Below are 26,883 nucleotides of genomic sequence, written 5' to 3'. Positions count from 1 at the left end.
TAGCATCGAATAGCCCCCGCGATATGCAACTTTTCAGGGAAGTCAGGAACCAATATACACAGGCAGTTAGGAAAGCTAAGGCTAGCTTTTTCAAACAGAAATTTGCATCCTGTAGCACAAACTCAAAAAAGTTCTGGGACACTGTAAAGTACATGAAGAACAAGAGCACATCCTTCCAGCTGCCCACTGCACTGAGGCTAGGAAACATTGTCACCAACGAATAATCCAAAATAATTGAGATTTTCAATAAGCATTTTTCTACGGCTGGCCATGCTTTCCACCTGGCTACCCCTACCCCGTTCAACTGCCCTGCATCCCCCACAGCAACTCGCCCAAGCCTCCCTCATTTCTCCTTCACCCAAATCCAGATAGCTGATGTTCTGAAAGAGCTGCAAAATCTGGACCCCTACAAATCAGCTGGGCTAGACAATCTGGACCCTTTCTTTTTAAAATTATCTGCCGAAATTGTTGCAACCCCTATTACTAGCCTGTTCAACCTCTTTCGTATCGTCTGAGATTCCCAAAGATTGGAAAGCTGCCGCGGTCATCCCCCTCTTCAAAGTGGGATACACTCTAGACCCAAACTGCTACAGACCTATATCGATCCTACACTGCCTTTTTAAGAAAGCCAAGTTAACAAACAGATTACCGACCATTTCGAATCCCACCGTACCTTCTCCGCTATGGAATCTGGTTTCAGAGCTGGTCATGGGTGCACGTCAGCCACGCTCAAGGTCCTAAACGATATCATAACCACCATTGATAAGAGACATTACTGTGCAGCCGTATTCATCGACCTGGCCAAGGCTTTCGACTCTGTCAATCACCACATTCTTATTGGCAGACTCAACAGCCTTGGCTTCTCAAATGACTGCCTCGCCTGGTTCACCAACTACTTCTCTGATAGAGTTCAGTGTGTCAAATCGGAGGGCCTGTTGTCCAGACCTCTGGCAGTCTCTATGGGGGTGCCACAGTGTTTAATTCTTGGGCCGACTCTCTTCTCTGTATACATCAATGTAGACGACACCATTCTGCATACTTCTGGCCCCTCTTTGGGCACTGTCTTAACTAACTTCCAGATGAGCTTCAATGCCATACAACTCTCTTTCTGTGGCCTCCAACTGCTCTTAAATGCAAGTAAAACTAAATGCATGCTCTTCAACCGATCGCTGCCTGCACCTGCCCACCCGTCCAGCATCACTACTCTGGACGGTTCTGACTTAGAATATGTGGACAACTACAAATACCTAGGTGTCTGGCTAGACTGTAAACTCTCATTCCAGACTCACATTAAGCATCTCCAATCAAAAATGAAATCTATAAATCGGCTTCCTATTTCGCAACAAAGCATCCTTCACTCATGCTGACAAACATAACCTTGTAAAACTGACCATCCTACCGATCATCGACTTCGGCGATGTCATTTACAAAATAGCCTCCAACACTCTACTCAGCAAATTGGATGCAGTCTATCACAGTGCCATCTGTTTTGTCACCAAAGCCCCATATACTACCCACCACTGCAACCTGTACGCTCTCGTTGGCTGGCCCTCGCTTCATACTCGTCGCCAAACCCACTGGCTCCAGGTCATCTACAAGTCTTTGCTAGGTAAATCCCAGCCTTATCTCAGCTCACTGGTCACCATAGCAGCATCCACCAATAGCACGCGCTCCAGCAGGTATATCTTACTGGTCACCCCCAAAGCCAATTCCTCCTTTGGCCGCTTTTTCTTCCAGTTCTCTGAAGCCAATGACTAAAATGAACTGCAAAAATCACTGAAGCTGGCGACTCATATCTCCCTCACTAGCTTTAAGCACCAGCTGTCAGAGCAGTTCACAGATCACTGCACCTGTACATAGCCCATCTGTAAATAGCCCATCCAACTACCCCATCCCAATACTGTATTTATTTTATTTATCTGCTCCTTTGCACCCCATACAGTGAGGGAAAAAAGTATTTGATCCCCTGCTGATTTTGTACATTTGCCCACTGACAAAGAAATGATCAGTATTTAATTTTAATGGTAGGTTTATTTGAACAGTGAGAGACAGAATAACAACAACAAAAAATCGAGAAAAACGCATGTCATAAATGTTATAAATTGATTTGCATTTTAATGAGGGAAATAAGTATTTGACCCCCTCTCAGTCAGAAAGATTTCTGGCTCCCAGGTGTCTTTTATACAGGTAACGAGCTGAGATTAGGAGCACACTCTTAAAGGGAGTGCTCCGAATCTCAGCTTGTTACCTGTATAAAAGACACCTGTCCACAGAATCAATCAGATTCCAAACTCTCCACCATGGCCAAGACCAAAGAGCTCTCCAAGAATGTCAGGGACAAGATTGTAGACCCACACAAGGCTGGAATGGGCTACAAGACCATCGCCAAGCAGCTTGGTGAGAAGGTGACAACAGTTGGTGCGATTATTCGCAAATGGAAGAAACACAAAAGAACTGTCAATCTCCCTCGGCCTGGGGCTCCATGCAAGATCTCACCTCGTGGAGTTGCAATGATCATGAGAACGGTGAGGAATCAGCCCAGAACTACACGGGAGGATCTTGTCAATGATCTCAAGGCAGCTGGGACGATAGTCACCAAGAAAACAATTTGTAACACACTACGCCGTGAAGGACTGAAATCCTGCAGCGCACGCAAGGTCCCCCTGCTCAAGAAAGCACATATACATGCCCGTCTGAAGTTTGCCAATGAACATCTGAATGATTCAGAGGACAACTGGGTGAAAGTGTTGTGGTCAGATGAGACCAAAATAGAGCGCTTTGGCATCAACTCAACTCCCCGTGTTTGGAGAAGGAGGAATGCTGCCCATGACCCCAAGAACACCATCCACACTGTCAAACATGGAGGTGGAAACATTATGCTTTGGGAGTGCTTTTCTGCTAAGGGGACAGGACAACTTCACCGCATCAAAGGGACGATGGACGGGGCCATGTACCGTCAAATCTTGGGTGAGAACCTCCTTCCCTCAGGCAGGGCATTGAAAATGGGTCGTGGATGGGTATTCCAGCATGACAATGACCCAAAACACACGGCCAAGGCAACAAAGGAGTGGCTCAAGAAGAAGCACATTAAGGTCCTGGAGTGTCCTAGCCAATCTCCAGACCTTAATCCCATAGAAAATCTGTGGAGGGAGCTGAAGGTTTGAGTTGCCAAACGTCAGCCTCGAAACCTTAATGACTTGGAGAAGATCTGCAAAGAGGAGTGGGACAAAATCCCTCCTGAGATGTGTGCAAACCTGGTGGCCAACTACAAGAAACGTCTGACCTCTGTGATTGCCAACAAAGGTTTTGCCACCAAGTACTATGTGATGTTTTGCAGAGGGGTCAAATACTTATTTCCCTCATTAAAATGCAAATCAATTTATAACATTTTTGACATGCGTTTTTCTGGATTGTTTTGTTTTTATTCTGTCTCTCACTTTTCAAATAAACCTACCATTAAAATTATAGACTGATCATTTCTTTGTCAGTGGGCAAACGTACAAAATCAGCAGGGGATCAAATACTTTTTTCCCCTCAGTGTATCTCTATTTGCACATTCATCTTCTGCACATCTATCACTCCAGTGTTTAATTGGTATATTGTAATTACTTCCCCACCATGGCGTATTTATTGCCTTACCTCCCTTTATCTTACCTCATTTGCACACACTGTATATAGACTTTTTCTACTGTATTATTGACTGTATGTTTGTTTATTCCATGTGTAACTCTGTGTTGTTGTATGTGTCGAACTGCTTTGCTTAATCTTGGCCCAGTCGCAATTGTAAATGAGAACTTGTTCTCAACTAGCCTACCTGGTTAAATAAAGGTGAAATAAAATATAAATTGCAAACTGCAAATTGAGAAATCATGTGACTAAACTGAATAAAAAGAAGAAGAAGGAACAAAAACACATGATATAAAGAATGATAGATAAAAGCTTTGGAGTACGTTAAATTACATTTTGGGAAAAAAAAATTAAACTCAGCTCCATCATTTATTGAATCAGATGGCTCATTCATCGCAAAGCCCACTGATATTGCCAACTACTTTAATGATTTCTTTATTGCCAATATTAGCGAACTTAGGCAAGACATGCCAGCAGCAAATACTAACCAACTATCCAAGTATAACTGATCAAATTATGAAAGGCAAGCATTGTAATTTTTAATTCCGTAAAGTGAGTGTGGAAGAAGTAAAAAAAATGACAAGCCACCGGGGTCTGACAACTTGGATGGGAAATTACTGAGGATAATAGCGGACGATATTGCCAGCCCTATTTGCAATATCTTCAATCTAAGCCTACTAAAAAGTGTGTGCCCTCAGGCCTGGAAGGGAGAAAAAGTAATTCCGCTAACCAAGAATAGTAAAGCCCCCTTTACTGTCTCAAATAGCTGACCAATCAGCCTGTTACTAACCTTTAGTAAACTTTTGGAAAAATGTGTTTGACCAGATACAATGCTATTTTACAGTAAACAGACTTTCAGCACGCTTATAGGTAAGGACATCGAACAAGCATGGCACTTACACAAATGACAGATGATTGGCTGAGAGAAATTGATTGTGGGAGCTGTTTTCTAAGACTTCAGTGCGGCTTTTGACATTATCGATCATAGTCTGCTGCTGGGAAAAAGTATGTGTTATGGCTTTACACCCCCTGCTATATTGTGGATAAAGAGTTACCTGTCTAAAAGAACACAGAAGACATTAACAAAGAGCTGCAGTTAGTTTCAGAATGGGTGGAAAGGAATAAGTTAGACATTTCAAAAACTAAAAGCATTACATTTGAGACAAATCTAAACCACAACTAAATATTGTAATGAATAATGTGGAAATTGAGCTAGTTGAGGTGACTAAACTGCTTGGAGTAACACTGGATTGTAAACTGTCATGGTCAAAACATGTTGACATAAAGCGCTGCTCTGCGTTCTTAAAACCTGTTGGGGCTAGGGGGCAGTATTGAGAATTTTGAAAAAATATGTGCCCATTTTTAACTGCCTCCTACACCAACTCAGAAGCTAGGATATGCATATTATTAACATATTTGGATAGAAAACTCTGAATTTTCTAAAACTGTTTGAATGGTGTCTGTAAGTATAACACAACTCATATGGCAGTCAAAACCCTGAGACAAATTCTGACAGGAAGTGGATACCTGATGTGTTGAATTACTTTTAAGCCTATGCCATTGAAACACACAGGGACGTATTAATCATTGAGCACTTCCTACGCCATCCACTAGATGTCACCAGTCTTTACAAAGTGGTTTGAGTCTTCTACTGTGAAAACTGACCGAACAAGAGACTTGGAACGTTGGTCATAAGCGGATGGCCGATACTACTCTGGCCGCGAGTGCATGTTTGGGTACTCTCGTTCCAATACGTTTTAAAAGAGAATGCAATCGTCCGCCTTGAATATTATTGAAGTTCTGATTGAAAAAGGCCCTAATGATTTATGCTATACAACGTTTGAACGAACGTAAATATTTTTTTTTCCCTCTTTGATGAAGACAAGTCCGGCGGGCGTCGTTCATGTTTTTGAGTAGCCTACAGGACGCGCTAACAACACGGAGCTTTTTGGACATAAATTATGAGCTTTTTCAAACAAAACTACATTTGTTATGGACCTGGGATTCCTGGAAGTTCCTTCTGATGAAGATAATCAGTATTTTTGAATTTAGATCTCTCCAACATGGCGCCTAGTCTGTATCGCAAAGCCTATTTTTCTGGGCGCAGTACTCAGATTATTGCAAAGTGTGATTTCCCAGTAAAGTTATTTTTAAATCTGGCAATGCGGTTGCGCTCACAAGATGTTAATCTATAATTCTTTGAATGACAATATAATATTTTACCAATGTTTTCGAATAGTAATTATTTAATTTGTTGTGCTGATTGACTGGCGGTATTGGAGGGAAAATATTTCCTCAACATCAACGCCATAGTAAAACGCTGTTTTTGGATATAAATATGAACTTGATAGAACAAAAAATGCATGTATTGTCTAACATAATGTCCTAGGAGTGTCATCTGATGAAGATTGTCAAAGGTTATTGCATAATTTTAGCTGGTTTTCTGCTTTTGGTGACGCCTGTCTTTGCATTGACCAAACATTACACACAGCTATTTTCAATGTACTGTCCTAACATAATCTAACTTAATGCTTTCGCCGTAAAGCCTTTTTGAAATCGGACAACGTGGTTAGATTAAGGAGATGTTTATCTTTCAAAGGGTGTAAGATAGTTGTATGTTTGAGAAATTTGAATTATGACATTTAATTGTTTTCAAATTTGGCGCCCTTGATATTTCACCTGCTGTTGATAGGGTGTACCAGGGGTGGGACTCTTGCGTCCCACCTAGCCCATAGAGGTTAACACTATCAACAAGGCAGGTCCTACAGACCCTTGTTTTGTCGCACCTGGACTATGGTTCAGTTGTGTGGTCAGGTGCCACAAAGAGGGATTAGGAAAATTACAATTGTCTCAGAACAGGGCAGCATGGCAGGCCCTTAAATGTACATGGGGAGCTAACATAAATATTATGCATTTACATCTCTCATGGCTCAAAGTGGAGAAGAAATTGACTTCATCACTACTTGTTTTTTTAAGAAGTGTTGACAAGCTGAACGCACAGAGCAGTCCATTAACCTCTATGGGCAAGGCGGGACGAATTCGTCCCACCTACGTAACAGCCACCTGAATTCAGTGGCGCGATTTTTGAATCGTTTGAAATACTATTACTTCAATTTCTCAAACATATGACTACTTTACAGCTATTTAAAGACAAGACTCTCCTTAACCTCTTGGGGCTAGGTGGGACGCTAGCGTGCCACCCGTGGTGCACTCCATCAACAGCAGGTGCATTTCAAGAGCGGCAAATTTGAATCCAAATAAATGTCAAAATTCAAATTTTTCAAAAATACAACTATTTTACACCATTTGAAAGATAAACATCTCCTTAATCTAACCACGTTTTACGATTTCAAAAAGGTTTTACGGCGAAAGCATAAATTTAGAGTATGTTAGGACAGTACATTTACAAGAGTTGTGTGTAATGTTTTGTCAAGTCAAAGACAGGGTCACCAAAACCATAAAACCAGCTAAAATGATGCACTAACCTTTTACAATCTCCATCAGATGACACTCCTAGGACATTATGTTAGACAATGCATGCATTTTTAGTTCTATCAAGTTCATATTTATATCCAAAAACAGCGTTTTACTATGGCATTGATGTTGAGGAAATCGTTTCCCTCCAATAACCGGCAGTCAAGTCAGCGTCACAAATTAAATAATTAAAATTAGAAAACATTGGTAAAATATTATATTGTCATTTAAAGAATTATAGATTTACATCTCTTGAACGCAATCAACTTGCCAGATTTAAAAATAACCTTACTGGGAAATCACACTTTGCAATAATCTGAGCACTGCGCCCAGAAAAATACGCGTTGCGATACAGACTAGACGTCATGTTGGGGAGATCTAAAATCGAAAATACTATGTAAATAATCCATTACCTTTGATTCTCTTCATCAGATGTCACTTCCAGGTATCACAGGTCCATAACGAATGTAGTTTTGTTCAAAAAAGCTCATCATTTATGTCCAAAAATCTCCATCTCGTTAGCACATGATGTAAGCCAGCCGGACTTCTCGTCATGAACGAGGGGAAAAAATATATTTCCGTTCGTTCAAACATGTCAAACGTTGTATAGCATAAATCATTAGGGCCTTTTTTAACCAGAACATGAATAATATTCAAGGTGGACGAATGCATACTCTTTTATAACGTATTGGAAGGAGGGTACCCAACATGAACTCGCGCGCCAGGTGTCTAATGGGACATCATCGTTCCATGGCTCTTGTTCGGTCAGATCTCCCTCCAGAAGACTCAAAACACTTTGTAAAGGCTGGTGACATCTAGTGGAAGCAATAGGAAGTGCCAAAATATTCCTAAACCCCTGTGTTTTTCAATGGGATAGGTTTAAAGTCAATACAACACATCAGGTATCCACTTCCTGTCAGAAAATGTCTCAGGGTTTTGCCTGCCAAATGAGTTCTGTTATACTCACAGACACCATTCAAACAGTTTTAGAAACTTTAGAGTGTTTTCTATCCATATATAATAAGTATATGCATATTCTAGTTACTGGGTAGGATTAGTAACCAGATTAAATCGGGTACATTTTTTTTATCCAGACGTGCAAATGCTGCCCCCTAGCCCCAACAGGTTAACAGTCTCTGTTGTGGAACTGGGGTATTTTACTGTATTATTTGTATTATGTCTGTTTGCGTTATTGGTTCTCTGTTTGCAGGTTACTGTGAGTGACTGTGTTCTTTCTGTCTGGTGTCTGTGTGGGTTACTCAGACAGTCTATTTTGTATTTATTATGGATCGCCATTAGCTGCCAAGGCAGCAGCTACTCTTCCTGGGGTCCAAACACATTAACGCACTTACATTACACAAATCAAAAGATAAAACAATACATCATATAACATTATTACACCACTGTATACAGTATATATATAAAAGAAAATGGTGAAGAGACCTATTTCTTGTGGGGTGTGCATTTGTGTCCGAGCTCTGTGCTAATAGTTTAACCTGTTTGGGCTAGGGGGCAGTATTGAGAATTTTGGAAAAAATATGTGCCCATTTTTAACTGCCTCCTACACCAACTCAGAAGCTAGAATATGCATATTATTGTTCAGGTTTGGATAGAAAACACCCTAAAGTTTCTAAAACTGTTTGAATGGTGTCTGTGAGTATAACAGAACTCCTATGGCAGGCAAAAACCTGACAAGGTTTCATGCAGGAAGTGCCCTGTCTGACAAGGAGTCGTGCGTCTTGCATCTGTTTATTGAAGAGTAAGGATCTTAGCTGTAACGTGACAATTCCCAGGGCTCCAATAGGCTCTCAGAACCCGGGAAAAACCTGAACGATGACGAGGCAGCCTCTGGCTGAAACAGATTATCGCCTTATCCAAGTGGCCGATCAGAGGACCATTGAATGAGGCGCGTGCACGATTCGCCCCCGTGGAGAAATTTCATTCGGCTGTTTAGCTTATTGCAGATTCCCGGTCGGAATATTATCGCTTTTCTACGAGATAAATGGCATAAAAATTGGTTTTAAACAGCGGTTGACATGCTTCGAAGTACGGTAATGGAATATTTAGACATTTTTTGTCACGCCATGCGCCATGCGCACGACCGTTATTTACCATTCGTATAGTCTCTAGAACGCACGAACAAAACAGAGGATATTTGGATATAACGATGGATTATTTGGGACCAAACCTACATTTGTTATTGAAGTAGAAGTCCTGGGAGTGCATTCTGACGAAGAACAGGAAAGGTAAGAACATTTTTCTTATAGGAAATAGGATTTTGGTGAAGGCTAATCTTGCCGGGTGTCTAAATAGCTAGCCGTGATGGCTGGGCTATGTACTTAGAATATTGCAAAATGTGCTTCATCCGAAAAGCTATTTTAAAATCGGACATATCGAGTGCATAGAGGAGTAATGTATCTATAATTCTTAAAATAATTGTTATGCTTTTTGTGAACGTTTATCGTGAGTAATTTAGCAAACTGTTAGTAAATTCCCCGGAAGTATGCTTTTTCTGAACGTCACATGCTAATGTAAAAAGCTGTTTTTTGATATAAATATGAACTTGATTGAACAGACATGCATGTATTGTATAACATAATGTCCTAGGTGTGTCATCTGATGAAGATCATAAAAGGTTAGTGCTGCATTTAGCTGTGGTTTGGGTTTTTGTGACATTATATGCTAGCTTGAAAAATGGGTGTCTGATTATTTCTGGCTGGGCACTCTCCTGACATAATCTAATGTTTTGCTTTCGTTGTAAAGCCTTTTTGAAATCGGACAGTGTGGTTAGATTAAGGCAGGACAAGAGGGACAGGGACAACACTGTCACTCACCAAGCCAGATATGCATAGTCTGAGATACTACACACCCCAGGATCCTGTAACCAACCCAGACAGATGCACATATCATAGTCATATACTCCAGGCACAGACAGATTATTTCACTTATAATTCACTGTATCACAATTGCAGTGGGTCAGAAGTTATCAAACACTAAGCTGACTGTGCCTTTAAACAGTTTGGAAAATTCCAGAAAATGATATCATGGCTTTAGAAGCTACTGATAGGCTAATTGACATCATTTGAGTCAATTGGAGGTGTACCTTTGGATGTATTTCAAGGCCTACCTTCAAACTCAATGCCTCTTTGCTTGACATCATGGGAAAATCAAAAGAAATCAGCCAAGACCTCAGAAAATAAATTGTAGACCTCCACAAGTCTGGTTCATCTTTGGGACCAATTTCCAAATGCCTGAAGGTACCACGTTCATCTGTACAAACAATAGTATGCAAGTATAAACACCATGGGACCACACAGCCATCATACCGCTCAGGAAGGAGACACGTTCTGTCTCCTAGAGATGAACGTACTTTGGTGCAAAAAGTGCAAATCAATGCCAGAATAACAGCAAAGGACCTTGTGAAGATGCTGGAGGAAACAGGTACAAAAATATCTATATCCACATAAACTGAAAGGCCGCTCAGAAAGGAAGAAGCCACTGCTCCAAAACTGGCATAAAAAAAAGCCAGACTACGGTTTGCAACTGACAAAGATCGTATTTTTGGAGAAATGTCCTCTGGTCTGATGTAACAAAAATAGAACTGTTTCGCCCTAATGACCATCGTTATGTTTGGAGGAAAAAGGGGGAGGCTTGCAAGCCCGAAGAACACTATCCCAACTGTGAAGCACGGGGGTGGCAGCATCATGTTGTGGGGGTGCTTTGCTGCAGGAGTGACTGGTGCACTTCACAAAATAGATGGCATCATGAGGAGGAAAGTGATGTGGATATATTGAAGCAACATCTCAAGACATCAGTCAAGAAGTTAAAGCTTGTTCGCAAATGGGTCTTCCAAATGGACAATGACCCCAAGCATACTTCCAAAGTTGTGGCAAAATTGCTTAAGTACAACAAAGTCAAGGTACTGGATTGGCCATCACAAAGCCCTGACCTCAATCCTATAGATCATTTATGGGAAGAACTGCAAAAGTGTGTGCGAGCAAGGAGGCCTAGAAACCTGACTCAGTTACACCAGCTCTGTCAGGAGTAACGGGCCAAAATTCACCAAACTTATTGTGGGAAGATTGTGGAATGCTACCCGAAACGTTTGACCCAAGTTCAACAATATAAAGGCAATGCTACCAAATACTAATTGAGTGTATGTAAACTTCTGACCCACTGGGAATGTGATGAAAGAAATAAAAGCTGAAATAAATAATTCTCTCTGCTATTATTCTGGCATTTCACATTCTTAAAATAAAGTGGTGATCCTAACTGACCTAAGACAGGGAATTTTACTAGGAATAAATGTCAGGAATTGTGAAAAACTGAGTTTAAATGTAGTTGGCTAAGGTGTATGTAAACTTCCGACTTCAACTGTACATACAAACAGACAGACACTGTGAGCCATAACCTACGCCGGTAACCTGAACAAAGGTGGTCATAACCAAACACATACAATACCCCTTACTGAAAGCTACCCCAGCAATTTCCACATACTTTTTTTTTACCCCAGCGAAAATATCTAATCTCATATTATGCGAATACACACTGAAGCAGTTAGCTCAGATTCCTCTCCTCATCTGGGCTGCATCCCACTACTGTAGTGCACTCCATGGGGTTAAGGATGCCATTCGGGACACACCCCTGGTGTTTTCTGATTGTGAGCACCAGTGACCTTGGTGTTTATCAAATAGAGCATGTGGTATGGGGTCAGAGCCGAACACCTACAGACGCCCCCGAATGAGAACGAACGACGCTGGCGGCGGGAGCAATAGGTGGCAAGCACAGTCAGAGCTAACAAGCAGCTTAGCGCAAGGAAGAGAGGGAATAGAGATGGAAGATTGAGTGAGAGAGAGGGAGAAAGAAAGAGCCTGGTGGCTAGGAATTTTAATTAAAGTAGTGTGTTTTTAGTGTTGCATCATGGGACGTGAGGCAGCAACAAACCTCTTTGATTGGATCAATATTTCCCCTCCGCCACAGGGCTCTCTCTGTCGGCAAATGTATCTGAATTATTTTGAAGGTAGATGAGCCAGAGCTTAGTAGATAGTAACCACTTTCCTGTCTCCCATGAAGAACGTTAGCTTGCATCCCAAATGACACCCATTTATCGTGCACTACTTTTGGCCAAGTGAGCAGTATTTTTGATTTTTTTTACAATGACAGCCTACTGGGGAACTGCCTTGTTCAGGGGCAGAACAACAGATTTTACCTTGTCAGCTCGGGTATTCGATCCAGCAACCTTTTGGTTACTGGCCCAACGCTCTAACCACTAGGCTACCTGCCGCCCCAGTGGTAGTGCAGTACATGGAGAATAGGCTGCCATTTGAGATGCATACATAGCTTTGCAAGTACTCCTCAAGGGTAAACGGAACAATGATACACATTTTTTGACCTTATTGACCTTTTCTCATTAAAACCACGCAATGTTGTATTGAACTATTTTGCTCTCAGAGTGCATTGAAACTCAGTTCAATTGTCTGTTTTAATGTAACACTGACATCGTTTGTGTATAAAATCATATGTGTTCAGATTACTAATAACTGCTCTGAATACACATCTGAAGGTTGGTCAGGGCAAATCTTTGTGAAAGATTCAATAGATTTCGATTTTTTCCCCCAGACAATAATAGACAGCCTAATGTGGATCTGTTTTTCTTTGGCGGTAGAGGTGAGGCTTGAAGACCTCGTCAATGAATGCAATCAATTCCGCATTGGTAGAAATAAAACAGTTAAACAAATAAAGGATGAATTGAGCTAAATCAATTAAAATCAATTGAATAAAATAATCACACAAAAGCCATCGTGTTATGAAAAGAGAAAACTACGGAATACACAAACAATAATGGATGATTGACCTTCCTTGAGCTACAAACCCCATTCTGAACAAAAAAATATTATTTAAGGACATAGAAGAGACACAAATTACTTTTATTTACGCCTAGTTGCCTTCTAAATAGGACATTATGAGAATTTGGTCATAGCCACAGAAGGGTATTACACTTTTGTGCTAGTCATATTCTGCACACATCCTGGTTCCTGTCCAATCCACTCCTTTGGTTTGGAGGCTGGTGGCTCTGGCCCTCTACAGCTTTAATCCCCTTGTAATCATAGTAATACAACTTAACTGGTCAATTATAGTCTCTTGAAGGACAGGGCAGATCCTTGTGGATCAAGACAATTACAGGAAGCAAAAGAGACAAAACATGTTATTAGTGCATCACTTTATTGTCGTAAAGTTTGGGGGTTGTGGAAACGTTTACCTGGTTGTAATTTGACATCTCTATAACTATAAACCAGTTTACAAGTAGGAAGCAATGTCATTATAACGTCCAATGTCAAAATTTGCCAACTGGGTATGATGGTTCACTGACCTCGGTTCAAATAGTGGAAAGCACATTGTCAAAGCAAATATAGTAAATTAGAAATAGTTTGTGATTGAAAATGGGGCATTCCAAGGGAGAGAACCCATTAAGAGTGTCGCTTTTCGTCACAGTGGCACATACTTTCTAAACCGTATCAATCTTTCTTGAGCAGGTAGCTCAGCAGTCATTTGCCTTGCATTCCACTGCGAGCCTGGTTTGATCTCTGTATTATTGGAGGGAATCAATGGATGTGAAGCAACACATTTCAAATGAGCGGGACCAAGGAAGGAAGCCAGGGGGAAATACATAGTGCTTTTTGAGTTTTCACACCTCCGATTTCCAATTTGCTGAGCAATAAGGTGAAATGAAAAAGAATCCTCGCCAAGTGAATGTAATTCAAATCTTGACAGAAACATGTTGTAAATGTCTATTAGGTGCCTTGCAATGTTCAAACGATGAGAGCGGGGGTGTCTCAAGGTCTCGTGGTAGCTAGATCTCTCGACTGAAAACAATGAAAAAGAAAAAAGGAGGGAAAACAGAAAAGGGGAACAAGGACAAGTCTTGTTCTGCTGTCAAGTGCCTCTGGGGTTAGCTGCTCTAGCTGCCTACCTTGTGTGTGTTTCGAAATTCATTCCAATCTATTCCACCAAATGTATTACCTGGGCTCGGCTTCAGAACACAACTACTACTTCCTTTCACAGTGCCGAGTTATGTCTTTGAGGCCTTTGAGAATAACAGAGAGCATATCAGTTCCAGAGCCACAGTGAGGGAATAGAACTCTATACCGTATAGCTTTTGATCTTATCCTCTTAAAATAATCCAAGTAGTGACAAATCAGCTCATAGTAGTAGAAAAGACCGGAAATGACGACGTTTGTTAGCTAATTAGCTTAAAACTCGCTAATTGTGTGTAGTCCTAGTCTTCTACTCTACGGTATATCCTATCAAACCAATGTCGATGTGTATCAATTTCCCTGTCTGCTTATTCCATGTGATTCATCTAGAAAGCACCTCCTTTGATTTATTAGCCCATTAGAGGCTCAATTTGACAGTCTGTTAATGCTAGTCATCCTGCATCTCTCTTGGAGTGGGAGCCATCCGTATACATCTACGTCTCTGACATCATCTCATTAGGCCTGAGAACTCATTGAGTTGCACTTGATTAGATCTGAGAGGTAGTCAGTCGATTAACGATGACTAAACGGGAGCCATTGATTGGGTGAAAACTTGCGGGTGCTAATGGATTTTAGGGATAAACATTACTGTGAGTGGGTGTGTGAGTGTGACACCATCATAGCTAGACTTGAGGGGACACTTTGTGCTCTATGCCATGGGGAAGTATTGCTACTCCATTAGAGAAAGCCTTAGAAGAGAATCAGCACACCCACACCAGATCCTCTTATTCAAGAGATAAGAGGAATGATGAATATCCACCATTACTAAGGCTGAATTAAAGAGCCTTAACATAGCTGAAGTACACTTCAATAATCAGGAAATGGAAGAACCAACAAAGACTATTATAATGTTGTTTTAAACTAGTGTTGTCTGCAAATCATTATTATCATGCTATTTCAAGCAAACTAAGAAGTGTATAACTTTGCACTTTAATGCTTAAATTGCATGTATTATAATATCTACTCTATAATGTAATTTTAAACATTCTCCTTGCAGTTATGAGACAAAATTGCCACGACCAAAAGTTTAGCCCTCCTTTCACACTTTATCCCAGTGCTTTTACAGTGTTCCGTTTATATGGTATACTACATCTCTTCCATATCCAAGACCAAAGGTCACATTAGACAGACATCCAGGCACTTTCTCTCCTTAACCACTCTCCAACAATTCGTCAAGAACGATGACTCACGAAAAGGCCCCGAGAACTGGCCTGCACGCAACTCCAAATGGCGAACCTAAACGGAGCGTTACCACCGAACACGCTTTTAAAGAGCAAAGTACCCTCGTTGCCGCTAGGGTTGTGGAACGAAATGGGGCTGGCCATTTGGGCTCGACGGTGTGGTGATTGCTGTAAAGCACAGATAAAAGTGTTCCTGGGAAGGGAGAGTGATAGGGCCTAGAATCAGCCACTTGTTAAATCACACGTCTCAAACGAGTCAAAATGGTCACCTAAATGGGATACCTGACAACCGAACGACTGTAATCATAGTGACTTGACAAGGTCTGTCCTTTCAGAGAGTTTCTGTCATATTCAGAGGCTCCACCAAGGATTATTGCCTAGAAATGTTAGAGAAAGCACAGAGCCCCTTAAGGGTCATGGCAGAGATAAAAAAAAACAGCTATACTAATCCGTTCCCTCTTTCTTTTTATCCGTTCCCTACGATTTTGTAGTCGTTCCCTCTTCTCTTTATGTAGGCTACCATGACGGTCCCACTTGGCCAATAACATAATGCAGCCTAAATGCTTCAAATGGTGATCAATGACCATTCAATAGCTTATTTTCATATGCCTCCGAATCATAAGGGCATATTAGTAACGGGCGTTTAAAACCACTCAAGGTGCAAATATGGTTCAATGATGCATTTTTCATCCCTAGGCAGGAATTCCTCTTTCTTGACCTTAGCTGTTTATATCTATATTCCGAAGGAGTTCTTCAGCTACCTACTCTGGCCTGGCAATTAGCTAATTTCCAGGTGAATGTATTGTCATCGCAACAAAGCAAATAGCTATCAGTTTTAGTTAGTTATGAACATAGATTGCTCTATCTGTGCCTGGTACGTCACACAAGATGTTCACCTGCCTAGCGCAGGGATAAGAGCGCATAATTACACCTTTTAACACCGAAGTCTTGGAAATGATGCACAATACATTTGCATGCCTTTCCTTTCTGCCTCAGATGAGTCACATGCACAATTGTAAACAACAAAAACACATCAGGTGTTTGGATGCAGCATGTTTTACTGGACTTATATGGCCCTAACTTTAAGCACGAGGGGTAAACACCCAAAATTGACAACTGTTCGTAGTTGTCCAAGTAGCATAAATATGAGTTTGCACAAAGTGTAGCCTATTTGGTTTGCATTGTAAACATAGAGTACCAGTCAAAAGTTTGGACACAATCACTCATTCAGGTGGTTTTTCTTTATTTTTCTATTTTCTACATCGTAGAATAATAGTGAAGGCATAAAAACGATGAAGTAAGACATACATAATTGGCTAAGTCACACAAGATGTTAACCTGCCTAGCCAACACGAAGACGGCATGACAAAAACTATTCCCCCTCAGGAGACTGAAAAGATTTGGCATGGGTCCTCAAATCATCAAAGGTTCTACAGCTGCAACATCAAGAGCATCCTGACTGGTTGCATCGCAGCCAGGTATGGCAACTGCTCGGCCTCCGACCGCAAGGCACTAGAGAGGGTAGTGCAAACGGCCCAGTACATCACTGGGGCCAAGCTTCCTGCCATTCAGGACCTCTCTACCAGGCGGTTTCAGAGGAAGGCCCCAAGAATTTTTCAAAGACTCCAGCCACCCTAGTCATAGACTGTTCTCTCTGCTACCAAATGGCAAGCGGTACCGAAGCGCCAAGTCTAGGTCCAAGAGGCTTCTAAACAGCTTCTACCCCCAAGCCATAAGACTACTGAACATTTAATTAAATGGCCACCCAGACTACTTGCATTGCCCCTCCCCCCACCCCACCCCACCTCTTATATGCTACTGCTACTCTCTGTTATTATCTATGCATAAGTCACTTTAATAACTCTACCCAATTGTATATAAACTCACCAACAACAAAAAAACGTCCCTTTTTCAGGACCCTGTCTTTCAAAGATAATTCATAAAAATCCAAATAACTTCACAGATCTTCATTGTAAAAGGGTTTAAACACTGTTTCCCATGCTTGTTCAATGAACAACAAACAATTAATGAACATGCACCCGTGGAATGGACATGAAGTCACTAACAGCTTACAGACAGTAGGCAATTAAGGGCACAGTTATGAAAACTTAGGACACTAAAGAGGCCTTTCTACTGACTCTGAAAAACACCAAAAGAAAGATGCCCAGGGTCCCTGCTCATCTGCGTGAACGTGCCTTAGGCATGCTGCAAGGAGGCATGAGGACTGCAGATGTTGCCAGGGCAATAAATTGCAATGTCCGTACTGCTGTGAGACACCTAAGACAGCGCTACAGGGAGAAAGGACGTACAGCTGATCGTCTTTGCAGTGGCAGACCACGTGTAACAACACATGTACAGGATCGGTACATCCGAACATCACCCCTGTGGGACAGGTACAGGATGGCAACAACAACTGCCCGAGTTACACCAGGAACGCACAATCCCTCCGTCAGTGCTCAGACTGTCTGCAATAGGCGGAGAGAGGCTGGACTGAGGGCTTGTACGCCTATTGTAAGGCAGGTCCTCACCAGACATCTCCAGCAACAACGTCGCCTATGGGCACAAACCCACCGTCGCTGGACCAGACAGAACTGGCAAAAACTGCTCTTCACTGACGAGTCACGGTTTTGTCTCACCAAGGATGATGGTCGGATTTACGTTTATCGTCGAAGGAATGAGCGTTACACCGAGGCCTATACTCTGGAGCGGGATCGATTTGGAGGTGGAGGGTCCGTCATGGTCTGGGGCGGTGTGTCACAGCATCATCGGACTGAGCTTGTTGTCATTGCAGGCAATCTCAACGCTGTGCGTTGAAGACATCCTCCTCCCTCATGTGGTACCCATCCTGTCGGCTCATCCTGACATGACCCTCCAGCATGACAATGCCACCAGCCATACTGCTAATTCTGAGAGTGATTTCCTGCAAGACAGGACTGTCAGTGTTCTGACATGGCCAGCGAAGAGCCCGGATCTCAATCCCATTGAGCACGTCTGGGACCTGTTGGATCGGAGGGTGAGGAGTCATTCCCCCCAGAAATGTCCTGGAACAGGTGCAAGCTGCATTGTTGGTTAAGGGCTTGTAACTGTAAGGTCTACACTTGTTGTATTCGGCGCATGTGACAAATAAAATTTGATTTTGATTTGATTTAATCATGTTGTAACCAAAAAAAGTGGTAAACAAATCAAAACATGTTTTATATTTCAGATTCTTCAAAGTACCCACCCCATGCCTTGATGACAGCTTTGCACACTCTTGGCATTCTCTCAACCAGTTTCAACTGGAATGCTTTCCCAACAGTCTTGAAGGAGTTCTCACATATGCTGAGCACTTGTTAGCTGCTTTTCCTTCACTCTGCGGTCCAACTCATCTCAAACCATCTCAATTGGTTTGAGGTCAGGCGAATGTGGAGGCCAGGTCATCTGATGCAGCACTCCATCACCCTACATGTTGGTCAAATAGCCCTTACACAGCCTGGAGGTGTGTTGGGTCATTGTCCTGTTGAAAAACAAATGATAGTCCCACTGAGCGCAAACCAGATGGGATGGCGTATCAGTGCAGAATGCTGTGGTAGCCATGCTGATTAAGTGTGCCTTGAATTCAAAATAAATCACAGATAGAGTCACCAGCAAAGCACCCCCACACCTCTTCCATGCTTCACAGTGGGAATCACACATGCGGAGATGATCCGTTCACCGACTCTGCGTCTCACAAAAACACAACGGTTGGAATCAAAAATCTAAAACTTGGACTCATCAGACCAAAGGACAAATTTCCATGGGTCTAATGTTCATTGCTTGTGTTTCTTGGCCCAAGCTAGTCTCTTCTTATTATTGGTTTCCTTTAGTAGTGGTTTCTTTGCAGCACTTCGACCATAAAGGCCTGACTCACGCAGTCTCCTGAACACCTGATATTGAAATGTATGTTACTTGAATTCTGGGAAGAATTTATTTGGGCTGCAATTTCTGAGGCTGGTAACTCTAATGAACCTATCCTATGCAGCAGAGGTAACTCTGGGTCTTCCTTTCCTGTGCCGGTCCTCATGAGAGCCAGTTTCATCATAGCGCTTGATGGTTTTTGCGACTGCACTTGAAGAAATGTTCAAAGTTCTTCATGACCTTCGTGTCTTATTTAAAGTATTGATGGACTGTCTTTTTTCTTTGCTTATTTGAGCTGTTCTTGTCATAATATGGACTTGGTCTTTTACCAAATAGGGCTATCTTCTGTATACCACCCCATACCTTGTTACAACACAACTGATTGGCTCAAATGCATTAAGGAAATAAATTCCACCAATTAACTTTTAACAAGGCACACCTGTTAATTGAAATGCATTCCAGGTGACTACCTCATGAAGCTTGTTGATGTCATGACTTCTGCCGAAGTCGATGCCCCTCCTTGTTCGGGTGGTGCTCGGCCGTCGACGTCACCGGTCTTCTAGCCATCATTGATCAGTTTTTCATTTTCCATTGGTTTTGTCTTGTCTTCCTACACACCTGGTTCCAATCCCATTCATTACATGTTGTGTATTTAACCCTCTGTTTCCCCTCATGTCCTTGTCAGTGATTGTTTGTGAGTTATGTACTCGTGTATTTTGTATCAGAGTGCGACGGGTTATTTTTACCCATGTTATTTTTGTACTTTGGTTTTGGAGTTTGTTTTTTTGTTAATTAAACTACTCCAGTTTAACCAAGTTGGTTTATCCAGCCACCTACACACACGACTATGACAGTTGAGAGAATACCAAGAGTGTGCAAAGCTGTCATCAAGGCAAAGGGTTGGTACTTTGAAGAACCTCAAATATAAAATATATTGGGATTTGTTTAACACAAGATTCCATATGTGTCACGTCCTGACCAGTAAAAGGGGTTGTTTGTTATTATAGTTTGGTCAGGGCGTGGTAGGGGCTGTTTGTTTAGTGTGTTTCGGGGTTTGTTGGGCAATGTTCTATGTTAGTCTATTTCTATGTTTGTTCTAGTTTATCTATTTCTATGTAGTTTATTGGGTTGACCTTCAATTGGAGGCAGCTGTTCCTCGTTGCCTCTAATTGAAGGTCCTATTTAAGAGGGGTGTGTTTTCATTGGGATTTGTGGGTAGTTGTTCCGTGTTTAGCTGTATGCCTTACAGGACTGTTTCTCGTCGTTGTTTTGTTTAAGTGTTTTTGTATCACGTTTCTTTATAAATAAAGAAGAAGATGAGCACTTACATTCCCGCTGCGTGTTGGTCCACTCCATACGACGAACGTGACAATATGTGTTATTTCATTGTTTTGATGTCTTTACTATTATTCAACAATGTAGAAAATAGTACAAATAAAGAAAAACCCTTGAAAAGTAGGTGTCTCTAAACTTTTGACTGGTACTGTACATCATTCAGTTATGACTGCCAGTGAGGCTCCTGGCTTTTCAGGCTATAGAAATTACTTAGGCGAATTGAGGGGTTTTTCACATCCGTTAGCTATTATTTGCCCTTATGATTTGGAGGCATATGAAAAGACAAACTGGAAATAAGCTATTAAATGTTAAGTAACCATCACCATTTGAAGCATGTAATTTACTAAATATAATTATATTTAGGCTGCAATATGTTATCGGCAAGTGGGAACAACATGATAGCCTACATAAGGAAAACAGGGAACAAATAAACATCTGAGGGAATGGATAAAAAAAAATAGGGAACGGATTAGCCTGCAACTCTTTTTGTCTCCACCAAGATCCCTAACTGGCTCAGTAAGAGAGTAAACATTTTCACAGCATTTCTAGGCTGCTTCCCCAACACAGTTTATCTCCAAACTGAAATTACTCTTGATGAAAAAATGTATTGCAACAGTGTTGAGTGTTTTGTATGTACATGCTTGTGAGTTTTTTGGGGAGTAGGGCGTGTTCAAGATAATTGGCTGTACATAACCGTCTTTTTTTCCTCTGGGGGAAAAAAATGAATTCATGAGAGCTGCTGTTACATTAATGGGCATCATTATTATTATTTTGATAGCAACAGCAGCATTGTACTAAAATAGTTTAAGCATGCATATGTTGTATTCTTCCAAAATCAATGGGAATATTTTACAAGTTTACAATACCAGTGAAGAGTGGTACAACTTACAGCTTTAATGATCCTTTAAAGATGTTATAAGGAGTGCATAGTTTGCGGGCCTTTCTGTTCTGTTCAATTGATTTAAACCAACACCACTGGTGTGTATTGTAAGTGTGTAGTCTATGATATTGTACAGGAGAATGAATGATTAGTAGCTTTAAACAGAGACAAACACTCGCCATATCATTCAACATACAAAACGTTCCGTTTCATTGATATCCATCAGGCCATATCGTAAACACACAGGGGACATAAAACCAAGACGGATGCCAAAAATCCCACAGAAAGGAGATCATTCAAAAAGAAACAACCGGGATGAGAGAGGATTTCGGAGGGAAAGAGGGAAGACTCTATAGTGATTCAGGAGGTCTAAAGTGAGTGGAGGAATGCCATGATTTAAGAAGGATAGAGGGAAGGAGAGTAAATTGAAAAGGAACCAAGGGCATAGTGGCAATCAATGACATATTTCAAAGGGGAGTTCATGGACGGAAAAAAGTAAGGAGGCAGAGAGAGGGGAGGTGTAGTGGCAGTTCATTGCAAGACAAACTAGGAGAGAGAAAGAAAAGCGGTGGAAAAAAGAAAAGCGACAATTTCAGAACCAGGGAATGCATAATGCATAAAGAGGGAGAATTAAATAGAGAGATTGTTCAGAAAAGAAACACAGAGAGAGGCATAAAGTAGATCCTTGGAGGTTATACAGCATATCAGATACACTGCAGGAAGGCATCTAATGGTGTCACTACAATATCAAAAGTCAAACAATTTGGGTGTGTTCAGTGAGGGGAACTACCCAGAAGGTTGCAGTAATAAATATAATGAATAGAGCTGTCACGAATCCCTATTCGATAGACAATAATATCTATTCTAGAAAATACATTTATCTTATTTTCTTTAACATTTCACCCTTCTGAATAGACCCCACGGGTGGCGATTAATGACAAATACTGACAGGTTACAGGACTCCATTGTCATTGGTCCATTTTGGCCACTCCTTTCTCTCTCTCTTCAACAGGAAATAATCTGGGATTTTTTTTGCCCCCGGTCTCCCTAACCCTCTGTTCACAAACGAGAGGGGACAGCCAATCGAAATGACTCGGCTTAAGCACTGTGTTCTCAGCCTTGTTTTCCATTTAAGGAGCAGCGCACACACACACACCAACACGCACACGTGAACACACACAAACTCAAAGGCAGTTTAGCCACTCCAGTAATGAGAGAGGCAAACATTCGCTCCTTCATGAGCAGCAGGAGAAACGACCTAAGAAACAGAAAGAGTAAACACCAAAGAAAACATGCTCTCCCTGTTATTTTAACCAGACTCTACAGGGGGGCCTACATATGGAAGTGGTAACTCACTGTAAACTGTTCCCTTTGTGATGGTTTGTGTATGGTCTTATATAAAACTCTGGGCGCTGTTTGAAAATGATAAGCATCCTACAGTGGGCCTCAGAAGTCTTCTCTCCCAGGAACATTAAGAGTTGGACTTTTCAAAGGCACAGACAGATACTCTCTACGAACAGCATGGCCTAATCAAACCCCAACGCTCTCTTCATTTGATCCTGCTCCCTTTGCCCACACATAACCCCAATACAAGGTGATTGGAGTGTGTGCTCATAACTCTACAGTGGGTTTACCTGGGTGAGTAGGTACAGTACAGTGTGTACAGTGCCTTCAGAAAGTATTCAGACCCCTTGACTTTTTCCAGATTTGTTACGTTACAGCCTTATTCTAAAATGTATTCAATTGTTTTATTTCCCCCTCATCAATCTATACACAATACCCCATAATGACAAAGCAAAAACAGGTTTACATTTTTTTGCAAAAAATAAAATAAAATAATAATAATTAAATATCACATTTACATAAGTATTCAGACCCTTTACTCAATACTTTGTTGAAGCACCTTTGGCAGCGATTACAGCATTGAGCCTTCTTGGGTATGACGCGACAAGCTGGACACAACTTTCTTCTCTGTCGGGTTGGACGGGGAGCGTCGCTGCACAGCTATTTTCAGGTCTCTCCAGAGATGTTCGATTGGGTTCAAGTACGGGCTCTGGGACATTCAGAGATTGTCCCGAAGTCACTCCTACGTTGTCTTGGCTGTGTGCTTAGGGCCGTTGTCCTGTTGGAGGGTTTGATGGGGAGAGTTGCTGCACAGCTATTTTCAGGTCTCTCCAGAGATGTTCGATTGGGTTCAAGTACGGGATCTGAAAGGGCCACTCAAGGGCATTTAGAGACTTGTCCCGAAGCCACTCCTGCGTTGCATTGGCTGTGTCCTTAGGGTCGTTGTCCTGTTGGAAGGTAAACCGTCGCCCCAGTCTGAGATCCTGAGCTCTCTGTACTTTGCTCAGTTAATCTTTGCCTCAATCCTAACTAGTCCCAGAGTCCCTGCAGCTGAAAAACATCCCCACAGCATGATGCTGCCACCACCATGCTTCACCATAGGGATGGTGCCAGGTTTCCTCCAGACGTGATGCATTCTCATGGTCTGAGAGTCTTTAGGTGCCTTTTGGCAAACACCAAGCAGGCTGTCATATGCCTTTTACTGAGGAGTGGCTTCTGTCTGGCCACTCTACCATAAAGGCCTGATTGGTGGAGTGCTGCAGAGATGGTTGTCCTTTTGGAAGGTTCTCCCATCTCCACAGAGGAACTCGAGAGCTCTGACAGAGTGACCATCAGGTTCTTGGTCACCCACATGACCAAGGCCCTTCTCCCAAGATTGCTCAGTTTTGGTGGTCCCAAACATCTTCCATTTAAAAATGATGGAGGCCACTGTGTTCTTGGGGACCTTCAATGCTGCAGAATTGTTTTGGTACTCTTGCCCTGATCTGTGCCTCGACACAGTCCTGTCTCGGAGCTCTACGGACAATTCCTTCGACCTCATAGCTTGGTTTTTGCTCTGACATGCACTGTCAACTGCGGGACCTTAGATAGGCAGGTCTGTGCCTTTCCAAATCATGTCCAATCAATTGAATTTACCACAGGTGGACTCCAATCGAGTTGTAGAAACATCTCAAGGATGATCAATGGAAACAGAATGCACCTGAGCCCAATATCGAGTCACATAGCAAAGGAGCTGAATACTTATGTAAATAAGGTATCTGTTTTTTATTTTATTAAATTTGCAAACATTTCTAAAAACCTGTTTTCGCTTTCTCATTATGAGGTATTGTGTGTAGTTTGCTGAAGAAAAACAGGCGGTCAGAATACATTCTGAAGGCACTGTATATGTTTGCTTCCAGCAGTGTGTGTCACTGGAGGCTGGTAGGGGGAGGACAGCTCATAATAATGAATGTAATGGTATCAAACACATGGAAACCAGCTGTGTGATGCGTTTGAGAGCATTCCATTAATTCCATTCCAGACATTACTATGAGCCCGTCCTCCCCAATTCAAGTGTCACCAGCCACCACTAGTGTGTGTGTGTGTGTGTGCGTGAATCTGTGAGTGTCAGTGGATATAAACACAACTGTGTGTGTCTGTACAGAACTGTTTAAGGATTATTGTCAGTGTGTGCACACGACTGTCTGTGTGTGCATGCTTGAACATGCAGGTCCTACAACTGTCTGTACCTGTGATGTCTGGTTTCTGGGGCATGAAGAACTGGTAAAAGGTGGGCTCCGAGAGGCCCTTGATGTTGCGAGCCGTGATCTCCACCTCGTAGCGAGTGTTCCACTGCAGCGGCTGCAGCAGGGCAAAGTCTTGCTGCCCCGAAACCAGCTTTGTCATCCACTGCTCCTCCTTGTCCTATGAAGAGGGGAAGGAGGGTGGAGAGAGCAGAGGGAGAGAAGCAAAGAGAGAGAAAGGGGAGGGTAAGAGAGGGAGAGAGACAGAGGGTTAGATGGGGAACAGGGTATGAGGGAGGGAGGGAGGGAGGAAGAAGAAAGGATAAAAGAGAGAGGGGGAGAGCGAGAGAGAGTGTTAATGACAGTACGAGAACAAATACGCTCAGTGAGTTACAGCCTTTGTATACACATCATCTTTATATGATCAAATTCAAATCAAATATAGATCAAAGTACACTACATGGCCAACAGTAGGTGGACACCCCTTAAAAATAGTGGATTAGGCTATTTCAGCTACAACTGTTGCTGACAGATGTATACCATCGAGCACACAGACATACAATCTCCATAGACAAACACTTGCAGTAGAATAGCCTTACTGAAGAGCTCAGTGACTTTCAACGTGGCACTGTCAAAGGATGCCACCATCAAATAAGTCAGTTTGTCAAATTTCTGCCCTGCTAGAGCTGCCCCAGTCAACTGTAAGTGCTGTTATTGTGAAGTGGAAACATCTAGGAGCAACAACAAACAGTTTGAAATTAGGTGCGTACTGCCTCATCATCAATTCACATAGAAGTAGCCCATTTCACTGTGAAAGACAATTTACGTTTGCGGCATGCTATGCTAATGTAAGGTGAGCCAGACAAACTTCTCTCTTCATTGAGAGCCCAAGCACTCCCTCAGTGTTTCCCCAGGTCAAGTATGCAGACATTTGCACATCTCCAGTCAGAACAGAACCTGCACAAACTTTTCCCCCTGGCTCCTGCATTCTCTTCATTGTTGTTTTCCTTGTTAATAATAACTTTGTACATGTGTGCCTTCCTATCAAAGTGCCTTATTAGCTTACGATAATAACATTTCTGTATATCGTGTTCTGTCATTTATACTGTAGCACACCGTATGTAAACTCAGCAAAAAAAGAAATGTCCTCTCACTGTCAACTGCGTTTATTTTCAGCAAACTTAACATGTGTAAATATTTCTATGAACATAACAAGATTCAACATCTGAGACAAACTGAAGTTCCACAAACATGTGACTAACAGAAATTGAACAATGTGTCCATGAACAAAGGGGGGGGGGGGTCAAAATCAAAAGTAACAGTCAGTATCTGGTGTGGCCACCAGCGGCATTAAGTACTGCAGTGCATCTCCTCCTCATGGACTGCACTAGATTTGCCAGTTCTTGCTGTGAGATGTTACCCCACTCTTCCATCAAGGCACCTGCAAGTTCACTGACATTTCTGGTGGGAAATGGCTCTAGCCCTCACGCTCCGATCCAACAGGTCCCAGACGTGCTCAATGGGATTGAGATCTGGCCTCTTCGCTGGCCATGGCAGAACACTGACATTCCTGTCTTGCAGGAAATCACTCACAGAACGAGCAGTATGGCTGGTGGCATTGTCATGCTGGAGGGTCATGTCAGGATGAGCCTGCAGAAAGGGTACCACATGAGGGAGGAGGATGTCTTCCCTGTAACGCACAGCGCTGAGATTGCCTGCAATGACAACAAGCTCAGTCCGATGATGCTGTGACACACCGCCCTAGACCATGATGGACCCTCCACCTCCAAATCGATCCCGCTCCAGAGTACAGGCCTCGGAGTAACGCTCATTCCTTCAACGATAAACGCAAATCCGACCATCCCCACTGGTGAGACAAAATCGCGACTCGTCAGTGAAGAGCAGTTTTT

The 26,883-nt window shown here is 42.2% G+C and overlaps 1 protein-coding gene across 2 annotated transcripts in view; it reads right to left on the bottom strand.

Moving 5' to 3' along the window:
• ncam2a (neural cell adhesion molecule 2a) overlaps positions 1–26,883 on the bottom strand; it is a 433,491-nt gene that overhangs the window by 29,979 nt on the left and 376,629 nt on the right. For both annotated transcript variants that reach the window (XM_014151337.3, XM_014151338.3), the window contains exon 14: positions 24,980–25,154. In XM_014151337.3, the coding sequence (XP_014006812.3) occupies positions 24,980–25,154 (175 nt within the window). The remainder of the gene's footprint in view (positions 1–24,979; positions 25,155–26,883) is intronic.

The sequence above is a fragment of the Salmo salar genome, chromosome 17 (genome assembly GCF_965601325.2).
Source record: "Salmo salar chromosome 17, fSalSal1, whole genome shotgun sequence".
NCBI classification, from domain to species: Eukaryota; Metazoa; Chordata; class Actinopteri; order Salmoniformes; family Salmonidae; genus Salmo; species Salmo salar.
Note: the sequence above shows the minus strand (reverse complement) of the source record. Positions and strands in the feature narration are given on the sequence as shown.